Source organism: Oryza sativa, chromosome 5 (genome assembly GCF_034140825.1).
Source record: "Oryza sativa Japonica Group chromosome 5, ASM3414082v1".
NCBI lineage: Eukaryota > Viridiplantae > Streptophyta > Magnoliopsida > Poales > Poaceae > Oryza > Oryza sativa.
Window position 1 is genome coordinate 18225725 of NC_089039.1, and position 20670 is coordinate 18246394.

Genomic DNA, 20670 nt, shown 5'->3' on the forward strand with positions numbered 1-20670 from the left:
TAGTAGAGTATTGATACTTTTGGTGCTTATTTGGAACACAGGATTTTGAAAATACAGAGAGAGAGAGAGTATAGATATGGCAAGCAGGGTAGTACAGATCCCCTGCAGCTGGCCTCAACTCCACCATATAGATTTCAGTTAATCGTAGCCATTGTTTCTAGTGAATAGATTGGAATAAGCAACATCTTTCCTTTGCCTTCTTTCTCGGCGGCAACCATTGCGGCCTCAGTGGAGAACTAATGTTGATGTTGCCAGCCTACTACTATCAAAGAATATGAAAACACATACGATAGCTATGCGCTCATGCCTAGGGGCGGACCCTGGCCCGTGGCACCCTAGGCCATGGGCTAGGGCTTGGTGTCAAAACCCCATGGACCACAACAAATTTCCACCATATATGAGCTAGCTTACTGTGAGAGCACTAAAGGGCACCGCGGGCCTTAGCTGTGGGCTAGGTCCACCCTTTCCCATGCCCAAAGAAGAAGTAGCCAATTGAGCTATGATGTGCACTGATGATGAATTGTTTCGTTCTCCGAAGCCTCAATTGATGTGCATCTATCACTGATTTACATGAAGCATTGTTAACCCTTATGGGCATGTTTTGGCTTTAGATTCAGCACCATGTGCCACCTCCCACTTGGTATGCTCCATGCTCGTCTGCCTCTAGCAGTCTCATCATGCCGCCACTCAGAAGTCGAAACGCTCCAGTTCGGAGTTAGATAATCATGTCAAGGAGGTTTTGGATGTCTAGATAATAAAAAAACATTTGAGGAAGAAAATGAATAACATCCGTACAAAATAAAGGACGGTTAGGATTATCCTAAATCCACCCAGTGGAGTTGATCCCCAACTCTAGGGGATCCACACCCGAGCAAGAGAGAGTGTGCATTAGGCTTAACTAAAACATATAAAACAAGAGGTTTGTGCTCATGTTAGAATTCCTATAAAATAGGGGGTGTGGAAAAGCAATCCTTACAAATCTTCCAGTCCCATTCCTTGGTTCCAAAGGTCGAAATTTTTTTCCAATGATTCTAATTTTTTCCAATGTTTCTCCTTTGTCCCAAAGGAGCCCTCACAAAAATTCGGCCATTTTCGCTTTGTCAACAGTTCAACACCCACTGGCCACGGGCACACAACCCAAGCCCAGAATAGTTGGCGCGCGCTGATTGGGCGGCGGATGAGGCGCGTGTGAGCCACGCCGCGCCACCCAGCCCCTCAGCCTGCGCGCCGCCTCCCTCCGCCGCTCGCCGCCGCTCTTTAAACCCCCCCTCCCCCTTCCCTCGCGCTCACCATCCATGGCGCCCACGGCGCCCTCTCCGGCGTCCGTGCGCGCCGCGGCGTCGCCCCGCTGCTGCTCCCGCTCCCGCCCCTGGTCCAGCGCCGGCCGAGTCGCCGCCCTCCCGGCGGACGGCCGCGGCGACGGCGCCTCCACCGCCGCCTCCTACAAGGAGCTCGGTGAGTCCCCGCGGCTCCCTCTTTGGGTCAGCCCTCTGCTATTGTGTTAGGTTGTGGAAATTGTTTCTGAGAGCGTGGCTTATTTCAGTGGCAATGTTACTAATATGGCCGTGGACATACCTGTTCTTGTTATCTTGTATTGAGTAAGAACTGTCCTGAATGTTCATAGTTCAAGTTCAATCAAATGCAAAATCTGAATGCAACGAAAATACAAGCTACTAGTACTTTGATTATGTTGCTTCATGCGGATAAATCCTGTGGAAATCATGCTAAAGTGTTAAAAGAGAAGGGAATTTTTCAGGCCAAACATAGTGACAGCACTAGAGAATAACTTGAGCAGAAGTCATTAAAATTGAAACCGCAGAATTTTCAGACTTATTACAGTTACTTGTTGATTGTACCAAGGTTTGTACTCTTTGAAAAAGAGGATCGAAGATGCCGTTGTCCGGGTCGAAACGACTGCATCCAGTGCACTGGAGATGGAGGAAGCGCGGAGAATCAGACAGGAAGAGGTGTTGAGGGGGCGCAACTTGTGGGACAATCCAGCTAAATCGCACGAGACACTCTCTGCTCTGGCTGATGCCATCAGAGTGGTCGACCATCTCAAAGACCTTCGCTATAAGGTGATTGCTTAATTCCTTGTTGCAAGATGTGCTTCAGAAAATTTCCCTACATTTGGACAAAGTAAAGCTTCCTATACTGTTGTGTGAATGGACAATGCTTGATAGCAGGACTGAACTGTGTGCATTGTCTGCCCTTCACTCAGCTCTAACCACCTCAAAAATTCCACCCCTTTATCCTTCTTTTTTCACTACAGAAATTGTGATTTAGAATTTAGCATTTTTCTCCTTTTGATGCTTAAGATATGCGGTGCAGGCTGAAGAGGCTAAGCTGATTAGTCAACTCTCAGAGATGGATGTCATCAATGTTGAGTTGTTTAAGCAGGCATACAAGACCTCCGTAGATGCTACTGAGTTTCTAGATCGTTATCAGATGTACAAGCTTCTTAAGGGTCCGTACGACAAGGAAGGCGCTTGCATCATCGTCACTGCTGGATCAGATGGTGCTGCTTCTGAGGCAAGTTGATTATAGAATGTTGGTTAATGGAATTATTCATTGGATCTTAATGAGAGAAGAATAAAAGAACGCCAACATTGTACTAACAAAGTAATAATAACACTACCTTTGTACTTTCCATAATGTTACTGCTCAGTTCGTTCCATGAATCTGTGTTATTATTGAAATGCTGCTCATTAAATTAAGGAATACATATGCCTAAGAATCGTGTGAATGAAGATATAAAATGCTCAATTGCTCATGGAGGGTCACTATAAATATTCCTTCCAAATCTAAATTCTTAGCTATTACTTTATCAGCACTGTGGTGCAGTTTTATAGAAGTTGATGTTTACCTGAATTCTTTCTTGAGCAAAATTAACCATTTCCACCTTTTGAGTTTTTTATAAACAAGATTTTTTTTACCATTGCAGCTATGGGCAGAGAGGATCTTTTGCATGTATTCAAGTTGGGCACGGAAACAAGGTTGTAAGGATGGGCTGGTTGAGAAGATCACATCAACAAGTGGTCGTGTATGGACTGCAGCCATAGAAATTGAATCAGAGTACATGTTTGGCACCCTTACTGGAGAAAAAGGAACTCACAGAATGATCTATCCTTCTGTCGATAATGCTGGCACTTATGAGGTGATTACATTTTTCTATTGTTAATATTTAGTTCCTATCATAATTTTGTTCTACCCATTAGTGATGAGATTAGAATTCCTTGCAATTCCCTAATACATTTGCATAGAGAACCATGAGATGTTCTGCAAGGTAGTTCAAGCAATTGGTTAGACAGGTAATATCAAATAAAGAAAACCTGGACTCCAATATTTAAAATTGTTACTTCACTAGAACTGACTGATATGTATGTACCAACCAAGGCAAACATATAGAACCGCATCAGCAAAATACTGAACAAAAGTCGAACTACGTAGCCTTCCATTAGGATACAACGGAGAAAGTAATAGCACATACTTAGGTTTAAGTTTCAGCTTGTCATGTTTAATATGCAAATTTCTAAAAATAGTTCAGAATTTATACATGGTTTTCAACTACTGTGACCCCTTTTCTTTAATCGGTCTGGCTGAAATATTGGCCATCCAAATTTTTTAAGCAAAGGGAGTAGAATAGTGGCAATGTCAACATGATTTGACTTCTGTGTTTAAAAAGACCTGGATAAACTGCTGTACAAGTTTTTGGATGCCCATATTGTGCACACAACTTTATCATGGCATTCACCGTATGCTGTTTTATATCAAAATGGCTAACCTAAAGTTGACCAAAGCTTGCAGGCAACGTCAGCTAGGGTCGATATAATTCCTCTCTTCTTAGACAGACCAGTTAATCTTCACTTGGACGAGAATGATCTGGAGATTTCTCCTTCCCCTAGTGATCATAAGAGGCGGGATCACAGAAATTCAGCCATTAGGGTTCAACACATTCGAACTGGAGTTACTGCTGAAAGTTCAGGTACTAAATTAACCAAATGTTTCATGCACTGTGAACTCTCATGCAGCTCTGACTCTTTATATCTCCACAGGTGAGCGAAGCTACTTCGCAAACAAGATGAAAGCTATAAGCAGGCTGAAAGCAAAGCTACTTGTTATATCCAGAGAGTTAAGATCGTCGAACCTGAAGACGATCAAGAGGCAGACGGTGGAGGAATTGTACAGCCGAGAGACAAGAAGGTACAAATTTGGGCCTCAGAAATTGGTTCATGATCTCAACACAGGCCTCCAGCTGTCAGAATTGAACTCTGTCCTGGACGGTGATATTGATCCTTTCATCAGAGGTCGCATTGTTTCAAGACTTGGATGACACACCAAGAGCACATCAGTTTCAATTCTGAATATTTCTTTTGTTTTTCTGGTACATACCACACCACATCAAAAGGATAACTTGTGTAACAAACAAACAATGGGGTCACATCCCCAAGCGAAAAAAGCTAATAATCCTGGTATATAAAAGAGCAATTCATGATTCATCATATATACCTGTCAAGCCTGTGTGCCGTGGCCCATGGCACGCACGGCGCGCCAGTGTGCGGCGAGCGTGTTTCCGTGCTTATCCTGCAGTTCTCCCTGAAGGTTCAGCATGACGCTAATCTAGCGCCATCCAATTTCTCACCTATCTTCCTCCGCCTTGCCAATAGGTTAATTGTTTTTGCTCTGATGCCATCTACAAGATCTACAATAGGATGATCCTTCAAATCCTTGATCCATTTGTTCCATGACTCTACCAGATTGTTGGTGATAAAGTCACATTTTATCTTTTCTAAGAACTTACTCCTCATCCAAAGTAGTTGTGGTAAGTTTCTAGATATAGCCTCACATCTGGATTTGTCTAGTGAATTATTCATGTAATGCTCATATTTGTCTGTTATGTAAGACGTAGCTGTAGGGTATATGTTCCCAAACACTAGACCATAAAATTTCTAGGTGAAATTCTATATCAAGTGCCAAAAGCATTCTCTATACTCTGTTGTACTAAATACATTTTTCACAGCTTTATCCAGCCCCTTACAAGTGTCTGAGCAGATTGCTAAGTGTGATTGTTCCCTAATTGCCTAATGAAGCTGTTGCATAAACCAAGTCCAATTGTAAGTGGTCTCGCTTTGAAAGAATACAAATGCAACTAGAAACATCCAATTATGTCCATCTATAGATGTAGCAGAAGCTAGTTGACCATTCCAACTCCCATTAAGGGCTGTGGAGTGTATACTCAAGTATGGTCGACATCCATTCGTGAAACCATCAATCGAAGGTTTGAGTGCACAATAGAATATATGAAAATAAACCCCATCAACAATCTCTTGTAATCTATCTCCACAACACTTTTTAGACATTTTCAGCTCAACCTTAGCCTTGAAGTTAAACAAATATGTACCAAAAATCTTATCTTTAGCCTTGCCATACTTCTATTCACAGTATGGTATCTTAAAGTGATATTGTACTTGGTTTCTAAGTCCCCATCAGCTGCTTTGCACCCATAGTTGGATCCTTCTTTAGAAAAGGAATTGTGTTATTTGCCACCCACTTATAACTTGCCATCTTTATCTTTACTCTCCCTGTTGATGCACGAGAATGGGCGAATTTTTTTATGGTATCCTGCAATACACACACACATAAGATGGTTACATCCATGAGACAACTCATATAGCCAAACCAATATTTGAAATATGAGATACTATTTATTTAGTTAGTTGTTAGTACCCTCACGGATCTTTCATCAGGCATCAACCTTGCCACGATAGCCCATGGGCATCTCTCAGCTGTGCAAAAGCCCCTAAACATTTCTTTATCAATCTTCTTTGTCCCAAGCTGAAATTACCCCTTAACAGCGTGTTGCCTCACAATTGACCTAAATTCAATCATACTATATAAGCTTCCAACTTCCATAGGAGGATCATCCTAGTTATAGAAAATTTCAGATTCACCAAGTATTACATCAATTAACAACAATCTCTGCCTTGTTAATGTTCAAGTTCCCTTCGGTATGAGCTGGACCTGGTGTAGGAACATAATCCCTTTGCCTCTCAACTTCAAGCCTAGTTTGTTTGGCTCTCTTGTCCTCAGCCCTAAGTCCAACAAATGTATACATTTCATCTTCCTCCATCAAAGGCATAGATCAACCAAGTTGTTGTGGAATGTTCTATCACTAATGCATCCCAATCAATAGCAAGCTGAGGAACTTGGTTATGTGGAATTGGAGCTATCTCTAGACTATCCCAATCAACATACAACTGCTAGATTCTTGAGCATCACTGTCACGCCCTGAAGTTCTTTCCCAAGCCTAAATTGAATTTATAATCCACCAGAGAAAATATCGGTGTAAAAGCAAGAGAAAACCCTAATAAATTAATACAAATAATAATCGGATTTGGCATGTGGAATTTTTCTTGAGTTCTACATGTCGAAATACGCTAACAAGATTTTTAGTGGAATTTTCAGAGCTCTAGAAATAATTTTAACCAATTAAAATTGAGCACAAGCAATATTTAATCCCAGGAAAATCTATTTTCCTTCTTTTTCCTTTTTCTTTTCTCTTTTTCTTCCAATTGGGCCGCCGGCCCATTCTCTCCTTTCCCCCCCTTCTTTCCGCTGGGCCGGCCGACAGGCCGAGGCCCAGCCGAGCCGGCCGCCTCCCTCCTCTCTCCCAGGGTCGCCGACAGGTGGGGCCCACCTGTCAGGCCCGTCCCCTTCCTCCAGCCGGCGCCGCCGCGCCCCGTATCCGCCGCCGCGCACACGTTCCCGCCTCCTCCGGCCACGTCGGCCACGCCCGCGCATACGCCGCGTCCTCCGCACCCACTCCCCCTCCCTCTCGCCCACGCCCGCGCCCGAGACGGCCGGGATTCGAAATTCGAATCCCGCCTCTCTCTCTCCTCCCCCACTCCCCACGTCGGCCGGCGATTCCCGCCTCTACCGGCCACGTCCGAGCTCCCCCTCCTCTATTTAAGCTCCACCGCCACCCCCTCTCTCTTTTTCCCCATCTCGCCGAGCCCACCCGTGCCCTCTAACGCCCTAGCGCCGTCGCCCTCCTCTTCGCCGCCGCCGCCACCGCTCCGGTCGTCGCTAGCCGCCGCTAGCCGCCGCGCCGAGCCGCGCCGATGACGCCGTCGCGTTCGCCGTCGTGCGGGCCACCCTGTCCACCCCTCTTCCGTTGGATCCCGCCGCCGGAACCCACTCTGCGCCGTTCGCCGGTGAGCACCGCCATGGCCGCCGCCTTCGACCGGCGTCCTCGCCCTCTTCCAATTCCCTCTCCCTCTCTAACCCCTTCCACCGTGTTCGCTAGGAGGTTCCGGAGATCGTCCCGCCGTCGCCGCCGCCCTCCATCGCTCGCTGTCGTCGGTCGTCGTTGGTGAGGTCTCCCCCCTCCCCTTCCTCTCTCTCTCTCTCCCGCGCCGCTAGCCGCTTGGCCGCCGCTTCGCCGCCCGCGTCGCCGCGATGCCGTCGCCCTCCGTCGCCGCCGGTCACCGTCTCGCGCCGCCGCCGCATGCGCGCCGCTAGCCGCCGCGCGCCATGGCCGCCGGGCCGGCTTGAGCCGTGCCCGCGCACGCCGGCCGCGAGCCACACCCGCCGTCCGATCTACCCTTGGGTAGGGTAGATCGGGGCCGTCGGTTCGGCCGCCGCGTGTGCGCCACGTCGGCGCCACGTGTGCACCACATGGTGCGCCGGTTTCCCCGGTCCGTGGACCCGGTCCGCCGTGGACCGCCCACCTCGGGTCACTGCCATGTGGGGCCCACATGTTGGCGCTGCCCCCTCTCTCTCCCTGGGATTTATTTATTGCGCAATAAATCAATTAAGGATTTTTCCGTTTATAGTAAAAACACAATGAATCTTCTAAAATTTATAACTAATTCATCCCAGCTCCGTTTAAGCCCATTCAAGTCTCAGTAAATCAAGAAAAATGTGTAGAATCCATTAAAAATGGTTTTGTTCTCTGTTTCAGTAGTCTTATAGCCTGTTTGTATTGTTTGCTTTGTTTGTCGCTTAGATTCCGGCTCTCCCGACGCTCCGGTGTACCTTGAAATAGTCGCCGAAGTTCCTCCAGCTGCAGAGCAAGGTAAGTCATGCTTGTCACTTGAACATGTTGATCCTATATTGCAAATGCTCCATTGTTTTCCTTCAAATATTGCATTGTTTTATAATATCACTATGGGATGTTTACCTACTGTCATAGCCATGCTATCTTGTACCATGTTCCTTTGTTAGCTTGGGATATAACATGACTAGAGATTGGACTAGGGAATGCTTAGTTTTGCTTAGTTCAACTAGCACACAATGGGGAACTACATTAATGCATAGATATCAGATTCTAGGATTGATGTCGGTTAATGCTCACTGCTCCGGTGTTGGTTAATTAATTAATATTAAATGGTGGGCCGTGGGTGCATGGTTTTGATGGTCGCGCCCAGAGCAATTAAGGACCGGTTCGCGGGAAACCCTGGAAGAATTCCTCGTACTTACCACAAGCCAGCGTGGGCAACGGCTGGGCTTGTAGTGTAGCTTTCCTCTAGCCGACGCATCCAGGCAAGGGTGGGCGTGATGGAGTTTGAATGGGCCCTGCGACGGCCTATGCGGCTTCCGGATTCACCAAGGCACGAGAGGGGACTGCCCGCTGCCTTGCGAGGAGTGGGGGTGAAACCTGAGGTGTGGTGTGTTTGGTTAGAGGGGGTTATGCGAAGGGTCCTGTCACGGCCTCTTTCCGGTATGTCGTGGTGGCATGTCGGCACACGGAAACGTGTCGTGGGGCTGTGTCTTGTGGGTACAATTGTACACCTCTGATCAGAGTAAAACTATTCGAATAGCTGTGCCCGCGGTTATGGGCGGTCAACCAGATTCACCGTGATTAGACTCACCCTAGACTAGTCTACTGGAATTGAATAGTATAGGTGGATGGTTGGGCCTGTTGCAACGTGGTATAGCGTTGGACAGTGGATGATTAATATTGATTAATTATTACAACTGTTTTACTGCTTTCAACTTCTGTTTATAAATGTCCGCTTTATGCAAATGAACCATTATAGCTACCCCTTGATAATTCCCTGCATCATACCCCTATTCCGGTATGACTTGCTGAGTACAGTGGGTAGTACTCAGTCTTGCTCTATTTTCCCCAACCCCCAGAATTTGAGTATGCATTAGATGGTGGTTTCTCCGAGGAGTAGGCTTCGTCCGTGCCGTCGAGGATGCCTGTGGAGTGGTGTTCCCGCTGCAGTCCAAGTCAAGGCTTAGCTCCAGTTATCCTTTTAAGTTTTCCGCTACATTTATGTAAGACTTTTATAATGTTTGTAAGACGTGGATCTGTATGTCAACTTTGTCGTTTGTGTACCCCGGCCGGTCCTGGACGGGAATTTTAATGCACATTCTGCTTGGAATTCTATTCGGGAATTTCTGGGCGTGACAATCACCTTACCTGGTTGTCACAACCTCATGCATCGCTATCTCATTGACCTCTGAAACTAACAAGTTAGTCACCAACTGGATAGGCTTGTCCACCACATCAACAAATAAAATCAACTATCTATCACTTGTCCTAACAAACAGTGCATGTACTACATTCATATCATCTTTAAACGGTGTTTTCTCACTGGTGCTCACGTCATAGCTAATGATCACAACATGTTGGAAGCTTCCTCATTTTGCCCTTGCTACAAGGTCCTTTTCCAAGCTCTCCAATCTGTATAGATGATAGTCCACAACCTATTCCAGACATTTACGCGGCACTTCAACATAAGTACCATCATGAAATTTAGTTGTAAACTGATCGAACTTAACACACACACTAAACTTCGCATCATTGTAAATCCAATTGCATACAAACCAGAAAAATGAGAGAAAAATATCATTAGTTCACCCGCTAACCATTTTTGTCCTAGGTTCTGCTTCTTAGCCCGTAGTGTAATAATGGAGATGATAATTAAGGGTTCTAGCCTTACCTAGAAGGGAGCTCACTTGGAATCAAGGAGCATGTCGTGTGCGCCATGCTCTCCTCTATAGCAGAGCCATCGCCCCTTTCCCCCTCTCTCCAAACCATAGGGGCCGGAGGCAGGCAGTGAAGTTGGCCGATGGCGAGGCAAGGAGGTTGGCCGGCGGTAGGTCTTTGGCCATGGAGGCTGGTGGCTGCACCAGGGCCAGGGGCAAAACAGTCCAAGGGTAAAACAATCCATAAAAAGGAGGGGAAAACAGAAAATGACAAAGGAAAAAAAAGGAGAAAGTGATATGATGTCAAGAAAATTGTAGTCCTGATGGTGTATTAAAGAAGTCATGCGGATTAGATGCATTTTAGCAAAGGCGCGCATATTAGATGGCATAATTGTCAAATTTCTCTGATTTATTAGAGCCTTCACAAATCCATGGATATATATGGGTCTATAATCACGTTGATAACAATTGATAAATCATTTTATTCTCACTTTACATAAAATTTAAAATTTTAAACCATTATAATTTAACGTGCAGACTTGAAATCTACCGTGAATTTGAGATATGGAGTTATGCTAAACAGGACAATAATACAAGTATAAAATAGACAATACACAAACAGGCCATGTACTGTACGGAGTACTACTTAAAGAACACAATCACTGCCACGCCGTTAGCTCAGCTCAAGTAGGTACGTTTGTGTAGTAGCGAACAAGAGAAGAGAATCGATCAGACGGCGCTGCAGTTGGCGGGCTGGAAGGAGAGGAGGCCATTGGCGAGGTCGTAGAGCACGCGCATGTCCTGCTGCATGAAGTTGCCGATGATGGTCGTCTCGTTCGTCGGCAGCGTCGCGTTCCCGCTCGCCGAGCTCACCACCGCCATGCACCACGTCGACGCCTCCACCCGCGCCCAGTACTTCTCCGCCGGGATCACCAGCTCCCTTCCGCCGCCGACGCCATCGTCGAACCGGAGCACCAGCGGCGGCACCGCCGCCGCGGCGAGCGAGTCCCCGTCGTCGCCCGCCTCCACGCACAGCTCCAGCGCGCCGCCCAGCTTCGCCGGCGGCGGCACGAGGCTGCCGCTGCCCCGCAGTTGACGCGCCAGCTCCTTCGTCAGCGCGCGGTGGGCGGGGTCGACGAGGCGGGTGAACGGCGAGCCGGAGTCGATCAGCGCGCCGCCGGCCCACACCTTGGGCGCCGCCTCCCGGAGGTCGAACGCGCCGGCGGGGAGGGCCACCGTGGCGTTCCCGGCCGCCAGCCCGACGAGGGGGAGGTAGTAGAATGTGCTGAAGGGGCTGTCCTTGGGGTTCTTGGCGAACGGCACGGTGGTCACCGGAGCGCCGCCGCCGCCGCCGCCGCCGGCGGCGGCGCTCAGGCCGGCCAGCTCGCCGTCGCCGACGAACAGGTGGCTTGGGCTAACGGTGTCCCTGAAGTAGGGTGTCAGGCAGTAGGAGAACTCGGTGGCGTTGAGCTGGCTGACGAGCGAGAGCGCGCCCCTGCCGAGCCCGATGATGCCGGAGGCGCCGTTGAGCGCCCCCGGCGAGATCCTCGTCTGGCTGACGCAGCCGAAGGCGAGGGTCACCGACGACGACGACGGGAACGTGAACGCGTCGGTGCCCAGAACGCCGAGCGCTACGCCGGCGCCGTAGGAGGCAGCGACCACGCACGCGTCGTCGCCGCTGCCGCCTCCGCGCGCGCACCCCGCCGTCTCCGGCGCGACGCCGCACAGGGCGCCGTCGTCGTCGTCGCACGGCACCGCCCGGGCGGTGCGCGACAGGGAGAAGTTGTAGTAGGGGAGGTTCTGAGGGAAGCATCCGCCGCCGCCGGCGGCGGCGGCGGCGGGAAGGCGGCAGGTGGAGCACTGCGTCCAGACGAGGTCGCTGCCGGTGTCGACGACGGCCTCCGCCGGCTGCGGCGGGTCGCCGATGCCGTAGCTGGCGATGTACTGCGTCTTGCCGGACCAGCGGAGGGGCGCGGCCACGCCGCCCGCCGCCGCCGCCGTGGACGCGTGCAGGAGGCGCCGGTGGTGGGTGCGCTCGGTGGCGCGGCGCACGCGCTCCTCCATGGTGCAGTGCTCGTTGGCGTCGACGTGGGCGAGCTCGAGGCGGAGGGCGGCGCCGCCGGCGAGTGCCATGGAGAAGCACAGGAGCTCGAGCAAGAGCAGAGGTGTCGCCATTTTTCGAATTTGGTGTTTTTTTTGTGAAATTGGAAAAAGAGGCAAGGGATCCTATTTAAAATAAAAATAAATCCAGGGGTTCTCTGACCAGAGTTCAAGCAAAATCCACGCGGCAGAGACAGGATACCATTGTGTGGTCGCCTCAAATAGTCAAATTACTAAAAATTCAAATTTTATTTAGCAAATTGATCAAGTCCATCTTATAATTTAATAAGAGTAAATTGCATGGCAGGTACACGAACTTTGTAAGGTGGGTGTAGCTTAGTACTCCCTCCGTTTCTAAATATTTAACACCGTTGACTTGTTAGCACATGTTTAACTGTTTGTCTTATTTAAAAACTTTTGTGAAATATGTAAAACTATATGTATACATATAAGTATATTTAACAATTAATCAAATGATAGAAAAAAAATTAATAATTACTTAATTTTTTTTGAATAAGACGAACGGTCAACATATTTTAAAAAGTCAACGGCGTCAAATATTTAGAAACGAAGGGAGTATATTAAGTTGAAAATTGCTTGTTTTATGACACAAACTTATTTGGTTTGTGCAAACCAAAACAAAAGAAACACGTTATAACAAATTTTACTAAGCTGAACTAGGATGTTATATGTAAGCTCGTATATCTATCACGATGATATTATGTACATATGCATATACTCAGTCAAGCAGTGTTTATCATACACACAAAAAAAAGTATAAAATGCAGAGGGAGCATGAAATGAATACAAAATAATGGAATAAAAATATAAAGTATATACTGTATAAAGGGCAGGGCCGGCTCTACAATTTTGAGGGCCCTAGGGAAAACTTGATAACATGACCCTTAACCCTCTCTCCCCTACAGAGAGACGTGTTATATGTATATTCACGCTTTTTGTTGTTCAGATTGATGTCATTTCAAACCATATCAAAGTTGTCAAAGATGTGCATTTATTTAGTTATTTACCAAACTTTAGTAAATACGTAAGAAATCCTACCAAAACTTGGCAATATTGCTAAATTGTCAAAATTTAGCATTACAAAAATTTGGTTAGATTTATTTTGGCTACAATCTGAACAACCCCTTTAATTTTAAAGTGTGTTTTCAAATCTAATCATAGAGAGAAATGAACATTGAAAACATTTCATATATATGTTCAAAGAAATAGAAAAATATCAACACTTAAACTGATCTTGTTTATTTTTCCCATTTACTTAGCACCATAAAAATGCATCTTGAGTAAAATTACAGCTTTTCAGCACCTAAAATTATAAAGGAAATATATATTATGAACAAGAATCTATCTATACATACAATTTTGATTATTGAATCTAGAATCTTTATTAATTCACTAATCAGAATTATGTAGATAACCAGAAGTAGTAGATAGCATGGAATTATTTAATAATATTAAATACCACTTTGGCTCATACATTACTCATTTAAGCATGGGCCCCTAGCTAGGACGAGCCCTAGGCCGTCGCCCTCTTTGCCCTGCTCAGCCGGGCCTGATAAAGGGTATTTAATACAAGTGTGCAACATATCTCATGAACTTATTGTGCGCGTGTGACATCCTATTTAGACTCTAACTCAGAGTAATTAGTCATAACATATCATTTTCGACTCTAGACAAGTTCATGCACTATAATGAATATTTATAAGTTTGAGAGCCAAATTGTATCCACCTAATAAGTTTGTGTACCATCAATACAATATAAGATTATTTGTTGATTCATTTGAAATAGAAAAAACCCTCAAAATATTTAATGTTCATATTGCTACATTTTGTTATTTAAATAATGAAAAGATGGTATCTCTGACTTTTTGCCGCATCATGTGGCCCAACATATCGTTGCATTTTGACAAGTATACCCACCTCGTAAGCTTGTGTGTCGTTAGTGTAATTTACTCTTATCATAATATACTAGCTAAATATCCGTATGTTGTAACGGGATTATGTTAAAGCCTTAAATAAACAAAATAAAATTATTCGCACTCTACAATTCTATACATATATATCGAGCTATACACTGTTGCTCGTAGTGATCAACAATTGATATGAATTATTATCCATATTGTATTTGATGGACACGGTGAGCCTACATGAGTGGTGGTGGTGGTAGAACAATCACTAGATTCATTTCTTTTTCTTCCATGTAAAATAGAGGTACGAGTAGTAGAACAACCTGTATCTCTTACCGTAGCAATCACACCACACATAGATATAGTAAACAAAAGACAATATAGGATGCTGCTATCTCTTCATTAAATCTATATCTTTTTGCATATAAAGTGTATCGTTTTGTCTTAGGTTTTGGGAGGAGGTAAACATTTTATCTCTACGTACTCCTGTGGAGTCGTGGATATAAATATTATCTTAACTCAAATTCAGGTTGGTCTAAAAAACCTATTTCCCGTGATTTATTTCATGGTAAGCGCCCTAATCAGTTTTTGGATTCAATTTTTTTTACCAATCATTTATCCGGTAAAGACCAATAATATAACCAACCGGTTATATTACCAGTTTTCGCATCGGTATTCAAACCTTGATTGTGACATTGCTAGTGGACGTATTAATCATAACTCAAAATTAATTATACCATTTCAACTGGATTAAAAGTGCAGATGTAAACATGCACATATGTTGTATGATATCAGAAGTGTTGAATTTATATGACTGGTGTACTCAATATGATGTAGACATAGTGGATTTGTTATCAACACAGCAACCTTAAATTTCTTTTTGAATACTCCCTCCATTCCAAAATATAAGGCACAACCACCCTTAACTCAAAGACCAAGAAATAATTAATATCTTATCGTTGTCATGAATCACTCCAATTAATACAATACATGCAACCAATAGAATTGAAAATCTTGTGAGTATAGGATTTAAAATAATAACGATTTAAGAGAGAGAATGTGCTAATTAATTACATGCATGTATACACGTCTTATATTATGAAACCACTTTAAAAAGTAGTTGTGTCCTATGTTTTTGGAACGGGTGGAGTAATTCATATGCTGCATGTATTTGTAGAAAAGAAAGAAAGGAGCAGCTCGAGCAACCTTCTAAGCTGCAGTCTCATCCATGTATATGGACCGAGATCTGTCGCTACGAGGCATGAGGCAGCTGAATATTTAGTGCTTGTGTTAAACTTATAATTGTTTTAAACTTATAATTGTTTTAAACTTAATTTTAGGTTAAATCGATCGATACATGCAATATTAAGTACAACTACATGCGGCTGAAGATTAACTATACTAAATGTTGGCCCTCCACGAAGCTCCGCCCATAGGTATTGGTCGAATCGATCGATCCCTTGTCCGTAGATTAATCGTACAATGTGGTTTACAAAGTAAGCCTGTTTAATTAGAGCCTAAACGTTTATCTGCAGTGCTGGGTATTGTCTGTAGTCTGTACTGTCCTGGTTGACGTGGACGTCTTCTCCAAATTAACTTGTCTATTGGCATGCACGTTGAGGGCAGGGCACAATTATTCAAGTCAAGCTATGTAAACCATGGTTTGTTCCTGTTTAATTTTCGCAATCCAAAGCCCATTCAAACTAGAGAACGGAGGATGGGGTCGTTCAGTCTGCCGCTCTGGCGGAGCCGGAAATTTTATGAGTGGGTTCGAATAACATTGGTTTATATTTAAGTGGGGGTTATTTTTATAAAGTTCAATGGATTTACATGTAAAATATAGATTCATAGGTGTATTTATAAAAACCCTGTGAGGTCAGCTGACCCCACTGCCATCCACATGACTCCGCCGGCGCTCTCCCACATACATCATCTACACCCTTCAAATATGGGTCCCCACTACGAGGGTACCTAACGGGCGCACGCCGGTTGTTTAACTCGCGCAACCACGCACGTTTAGCGCCAGACGTCCCCGCCGCTAATTATGGTCATTAGCGATAATTATCGTAATTAGCGTTATTTTTTAAAAAAATACATAAATAATTTTCAATTAGAATTAAAATTTTTGAATTTTGATATGGAAGTTTTCAATTAAAGATGAAATTTTTAAATTTTGAGTTGAAAGTTTTGAATTTCGATATGAAATTTTTATATGAAAATTTTTACTTGTGATATGAAAGTTTCTAAAATTTGAATGGGAAGTTTCAAAAAAATTTAAATTTGAGTCAAAAGTTTTCAATTTTTTGTTAAAAGTTTTCAAATTTGAGTTGAAAGCTTCGAAAAATAAAAGATTGAAAGGAAACAAGTGGACATGATCAGGGCTGACAATCGCGAAAAAAGAAAGGAATAAGTTCACTGGAGGTCCCTCAACTTAACAGCGAGATTTTTTTTAAGGAATTGTGGGCCGAAAATCATGCCAAAAAGGTAACAACTGGGCCGGTGGGCTGAAAATCATGGGAAAAAAAGGGAAAATTGCAAAAATCACCCCCATAAATCTTGAAGTTTGACATTCTAGCCCATAAGTCATTTTGTTGTAGATACCCACCCTTAGTTTTGTTGCAAAAACCACCCTAATGCGTACACGTACTTAATCAAATCAATTTGTTATCTATGATGTACGGTTATCACAGGCAAAGCTAGCTAAGTCAATATTGTCTAAGTGTTTGCCTTAGACTTATTATCCATAGTTGATTGAACTTTTTTTTTCATATAGCGAAACTTAGTGAAACAACATTTAAGCTCTCGTCTGCAATTTTATTTGTGGATTCTCACCAAAAAAAAAAGTATCAAGAATACTCTGGAAGTATTTAATTTTGGTAAAGACCACATTAACGGCTCACGCTTTATGAAAACATATTGATTTAGTTAAGCATGTGTTTATCAGGTTGGTTTTTGCAATAAAACTGAGTAGGTGAGTGGACATTTGCAACAAAATAACTTATAGGGTGGAATGTCAAACTTCAAAAACTTATGGGGCGGTTTTTGCAATTTTCCCCGAAAAAAATTTGAGAAAATAGCACATTGACGAGTGGGCTGAAAAAATGTGCATGACTTGGTGTACTGGCGTATGCACACCAGATAGGAATTTCACGCTACTATTGGTACCTATCAAATCTAGCCCAGATAAATTTGGACTTGGAAATTAGGAATAAGTCCACTTGACTCACTTAAATATGAGTCCAATCTCATTCATACCTTTCAACCGTAATACCAGATATCTTGACCCCTTAACTATTAAAATCGATCTAATTTGACTCCCTTAACAGTTTTCGCTGATGTGGCCTGTTGACTTAGTCCACCTATGCTGACGTGGCAACCCAATCACTAGATAGAAGTGGGGACCACATGTAAGTGATGAGAAAAAAAATAAAAAACTATGGGACCCACTTGTCGGCCCTCTTCTCCCCTCTCTATCTTTTCCCAACCACTCCATATATGCTCCTCTCGTTCTCTACTCCATAGCAGCGACGACAGCGAGACGACGAGGGGCCACGGCGGCGGCAGCAGAAGGCCATGTCAGTGGCTGCTTCCCGCAGCACCGAGAACACCAGCACAGGGGACACAGCTTGTCCGCACCATCGAGCTCGAGTCGTCCTCATTGTCGGCGTGATCGATCCGCATGCTCAAGATCAGGCTCCACCGTAACCGTTTGCGACCGCCCCACGACGACGATGGCCACCGTCACATGTGTCGTGGTGCCCTCGTGCTAGAAAAGGACCCTACGACAGGGTAGGCCGCGATAGCGATGTGGAGGGCACAACAGAGGAGGCTTAACCTCGGCCATCGCCTCGACCTCTTGGATCTAGAAGCCGAAGCAAGAGTAGAGAGGCACGGCGGTTGCCCCCACCTTGACTGTCTTCCGTGGTGCCGACGGTTGTTGTCCCGAATCTACAAGCCAGCGATAGAGCATAGATACTGCACTAGCGGTTGTTCGCCTTGGGCCGTGCCTCGAGGCCGCGCTATCAACGCGCCGTCGTTCCGCATCGCCGTGTACCTGTGTGGGTATAGGAGAGGATAAACGAAAAGTAGGAGATGAGGAAAGAAGAGGGAGAGTCACTGACATTTCGGACCCACATGCTAACTCAGTCCATTGGACCATGTCAATGAGCCACGCCAGTGAAAATCGTCTTAAAAACCGCTGAAAGAGTTATTTCACACTGGTTTTAATAGTTAATGGGTCAAGATATCTCGTATTGCGATTAAGGGGAATGAATCAAATTGGACCTATGTTTGAGGGAGTGAAAGTGGACTTATTCCAAATAAAAAATAGCAGCCCACATGTTAGTCACCCTTTCTCTGTTGGAACAAGTCTATGTTGCCTCCCTCACCCTTGCCCTTGGTCGAATTATATCCCTCAACCGTAAAACCGGGTACAACACCTCCCCCAACTTTGAAAACCAATGCAAATCCACTCCCATGGCAGTATTGAGCCCGATTTTAGCTAATGTGACGTCCATGTGGTATATTGACTAGGTATTTGTCCCACGTGGCACTCATAGTAAAAAAAAATAGGTGGGGCCAGGTGCTCTCCAGGCAAGTGACCAACAGGGAGAGGGGCAGGGGCCGGCAGGAGAGGAGCAAGGTTGTGGTGGCTCCTCTTTACCGAGCAATGCGGGCTACAACGTCTTGTTGCACAGAGGTGGAAGGATCTAGAGTCACACTCGGGCACTCCTACCCTTGCTCCCCAGTGAGCTCGCCAAGGTTGCTCGGCGTCTGCATCATGGTGACCTCGAGCTCAAGATCCATAGCTGTCGCCGTGTTGTCGAGCTTGGTGATGCCGCTGGCTCGGCTCCGCTCCATCTCAGTTGAGGAACACGAGCTCCCCTGCCGCTCACTGTTGAGGTTTTAGGAGGGCAACGTGGAAGGAGGAGGGCCGAGCCTAGCGATGGTCGGCCTCCTACACCAGCTCCCCGTCCTCTTACTTGATCCCCTCCCCCTCCATCTTGCGATCCCAAGTCTGCGCCAACGCGAGCTCGTCGACCACTAGGCTGTTGCAGCCACCGCATCGACCCCCGATACCGTCTCGACGACCCTCGATGCCGCCTCAACGACCTGCCACCTTTCTATCTCGACTCATCTTCTAGATGTGAGGCCGCCATTGCCCTGGGTTTGTCTAGTTGACTGACCGGATCTGCCTCCCGGCCTTGCCCCAACCTCCAGCTTCTTCTGCGTCATCGTCAACATCTGCATCCCACTGTCGGCTGCATCCCACTGTCGGCCACCGGGTCCCCTCTATCGCGCCAATTCTGACAGTGGTCCTGACTCGCACCACTTCACCGGTGTCGATCGCGCCCTCAAACCTATCTTGCCTCTAGGGTTGCCTGCGAGGAGAGAGAGGGATTTAGGATAGGAGAAAAGTAATGTAATTGACACGTGGGTCTCACCTTTTTTTACTACAAGTGTCACATAGATGCCACGTGGGATGAAGATTTAGTCAATATGCCACGTGGACGCCACATAAGCTAAAATCGAGCTCAATACTGCCTTGGAAGTAGATTTGCAGTTGAGGGATATGATTCGACGGAGAGCAAGCCATGAGGGAGGAAAAATAGACTTATTCCTTCTCACTTCTTCCTCACATGCTCTTCGGTAGGCCCACCCTAGGGTTAGCTAGCGCATGGCTAGGCTACATCAGCAAAAACAACCTTCAAAGCAGTAAAGGGGTCATTTTGAACAATTTTAATAGTTGGAGGTCGATATACATAATTTTATAGTTGAGGATATGAGTTAAATCCAACTTATATTAAAGGGAGTCAAATTTGACCTTTTTTTACCTTTTTATTTTTGCTTGACTGAAATACCATCAAGTTTTTTTATTTTTATTTTTCTTTCGGTGCGATGTAAGCGGATTTAGCTTCGGTGACATTGCTATGGCAAGTCACGGTGTGACATAGGAGCAATCTGGGGCGTTGAAAACGAATCCAACGGTCCGCTGTGCTGGCCCACCTGCAGCCTCCTTTTTCACCCCGTGCGTCTACCCTTCCTGCGAGACGACGCCCCAATCTCCCCCCACTCCCGTGTGCTCGCATCGCCGCCTTCCCGCGCCAGGCCGGAGAGGCGACAGGCCGCCGCGCCTCGCCGTTGGATTGGGACCGGGCGGCCGCCTCGCCGCTTTGCCTCCGTCGACCGCGTCAGGCCGCCGGCGTGAGCTAGCTGGGAGCTGCCGCCGCGCCAGGGCGGAGAGGCGCCAGGCCGCCGCGCCGCCGCGAGTGGGGAGGGGACAGGGCGGCCGCCTCGCCGCTTCGCCTCCCTCGACCGCGTCAGGCCGCCGCCGTGAGCTAGCTGGGAGCCGCCGCCGCGCCAGGGCGGAGAGGCGCCAGACCGCCGCGCCGCCGCGAGTGGGGAGGGGAGTTGCACGGGCTCGCGGACGACCCCGACGCCGACCCGGTCTTCAAGAACGTCGCGCTCGACATGGACATCCTCTACCGCTCCAGCGAGATGCACCAGGTAGCTAGAGCCGCTCGTTGTTATCATTAAGGAAAATATACTTCTTTTTTTTTCTGCTACTGCTCATCTCTTAGACTCTTACTGACTACTAGCATACCACTCTTGATTTCACCAGGGTGTTCCCACATACTGCCATGGTTGGTTTTGCTTATTGTGCCCACCATGCATAAATGATCGCTGTAATTTGGCATGTACAAGC

General features: G+C 46.2%; 2 protein-coding genes across 2 annotated transcripts; one reads left to right on the plus strand and one right to left on the minus strand.

Moving 5' to 3' along the window:
* The first annotated feature begins 1288 nt into the window (after positions 1-1288).
* On the plus strand, positions 1289-4502 carry LOC4338612 (peptide chain release factor PrfB3, chloroplastic). Its single transcript, XM_015782775.3, has 6 exons — positions 1289-1455; positions 1861-2078; positions 2332-2532; positions 2945-3157; positions 3808-3985; positions 4056-4502. Exons 1-6 carry the CDS (start codon positions 1296-1298, stop codon positions 4331-4333), a joined length of 1248 nt encoding a protein of 415 aa, XP_015638261.1. The 5' UTR covers positions 1289-1295; the 3' UTR covers positions 4334-4502.
* Positions 4503-10431: 5929 nt separating this feature from the next.
* On the minus strand, positions 10432-12235 carry LOC107275389 (aspartic proteinase nepenthesin-1). The gene has a single exon (XM_015783121.3). It carries the CDS (start codon positions 12112-12114, stop codon positions 10669-10671), a length of 1446 nt encoding a protein of 481 aa, XP_015638607.1. The 5' UTR covers positions 12115-12235; the 3' UTR covers positions 10432-10668.
* Between the last annotated feature and the right edge of the window lie 8435 nt (positions 12236-20670).

Excerpts from the sequence above, each read along its gene's own strand:
- LOC107275389 (XM_015783121.3), bottom strand. The coding sequence starts at position 12,114 with ATGGCGACACCTCTGCTCTTGCTCGAGCTCCTGTGCTTCTCCATGGCA.
- LOC4338612 (XM_015782775.3), top strand. The coding sequence starts at position 1,296 with ATGGCGCCCACGGCGCCCTCTCCGGCGTCCGTGCGCGCCGCGGCGTCG. Across the intron at positions 2,533-2,944 it reads CAGATGGTGCTGCTTCTGAG|CTATGGGCAGAGAGGATCTT; the intron begins GCAAGTTGATTA and ends TTACCATTGCAG. Across the intron at positions 3,986-4,055 it reads AGTTACTGCTGAAAGTTCAG|GTGAGCGAAGCTACTTCGCA; the intron begins GTACTAAATTAA and ends ATATCTCCACAG.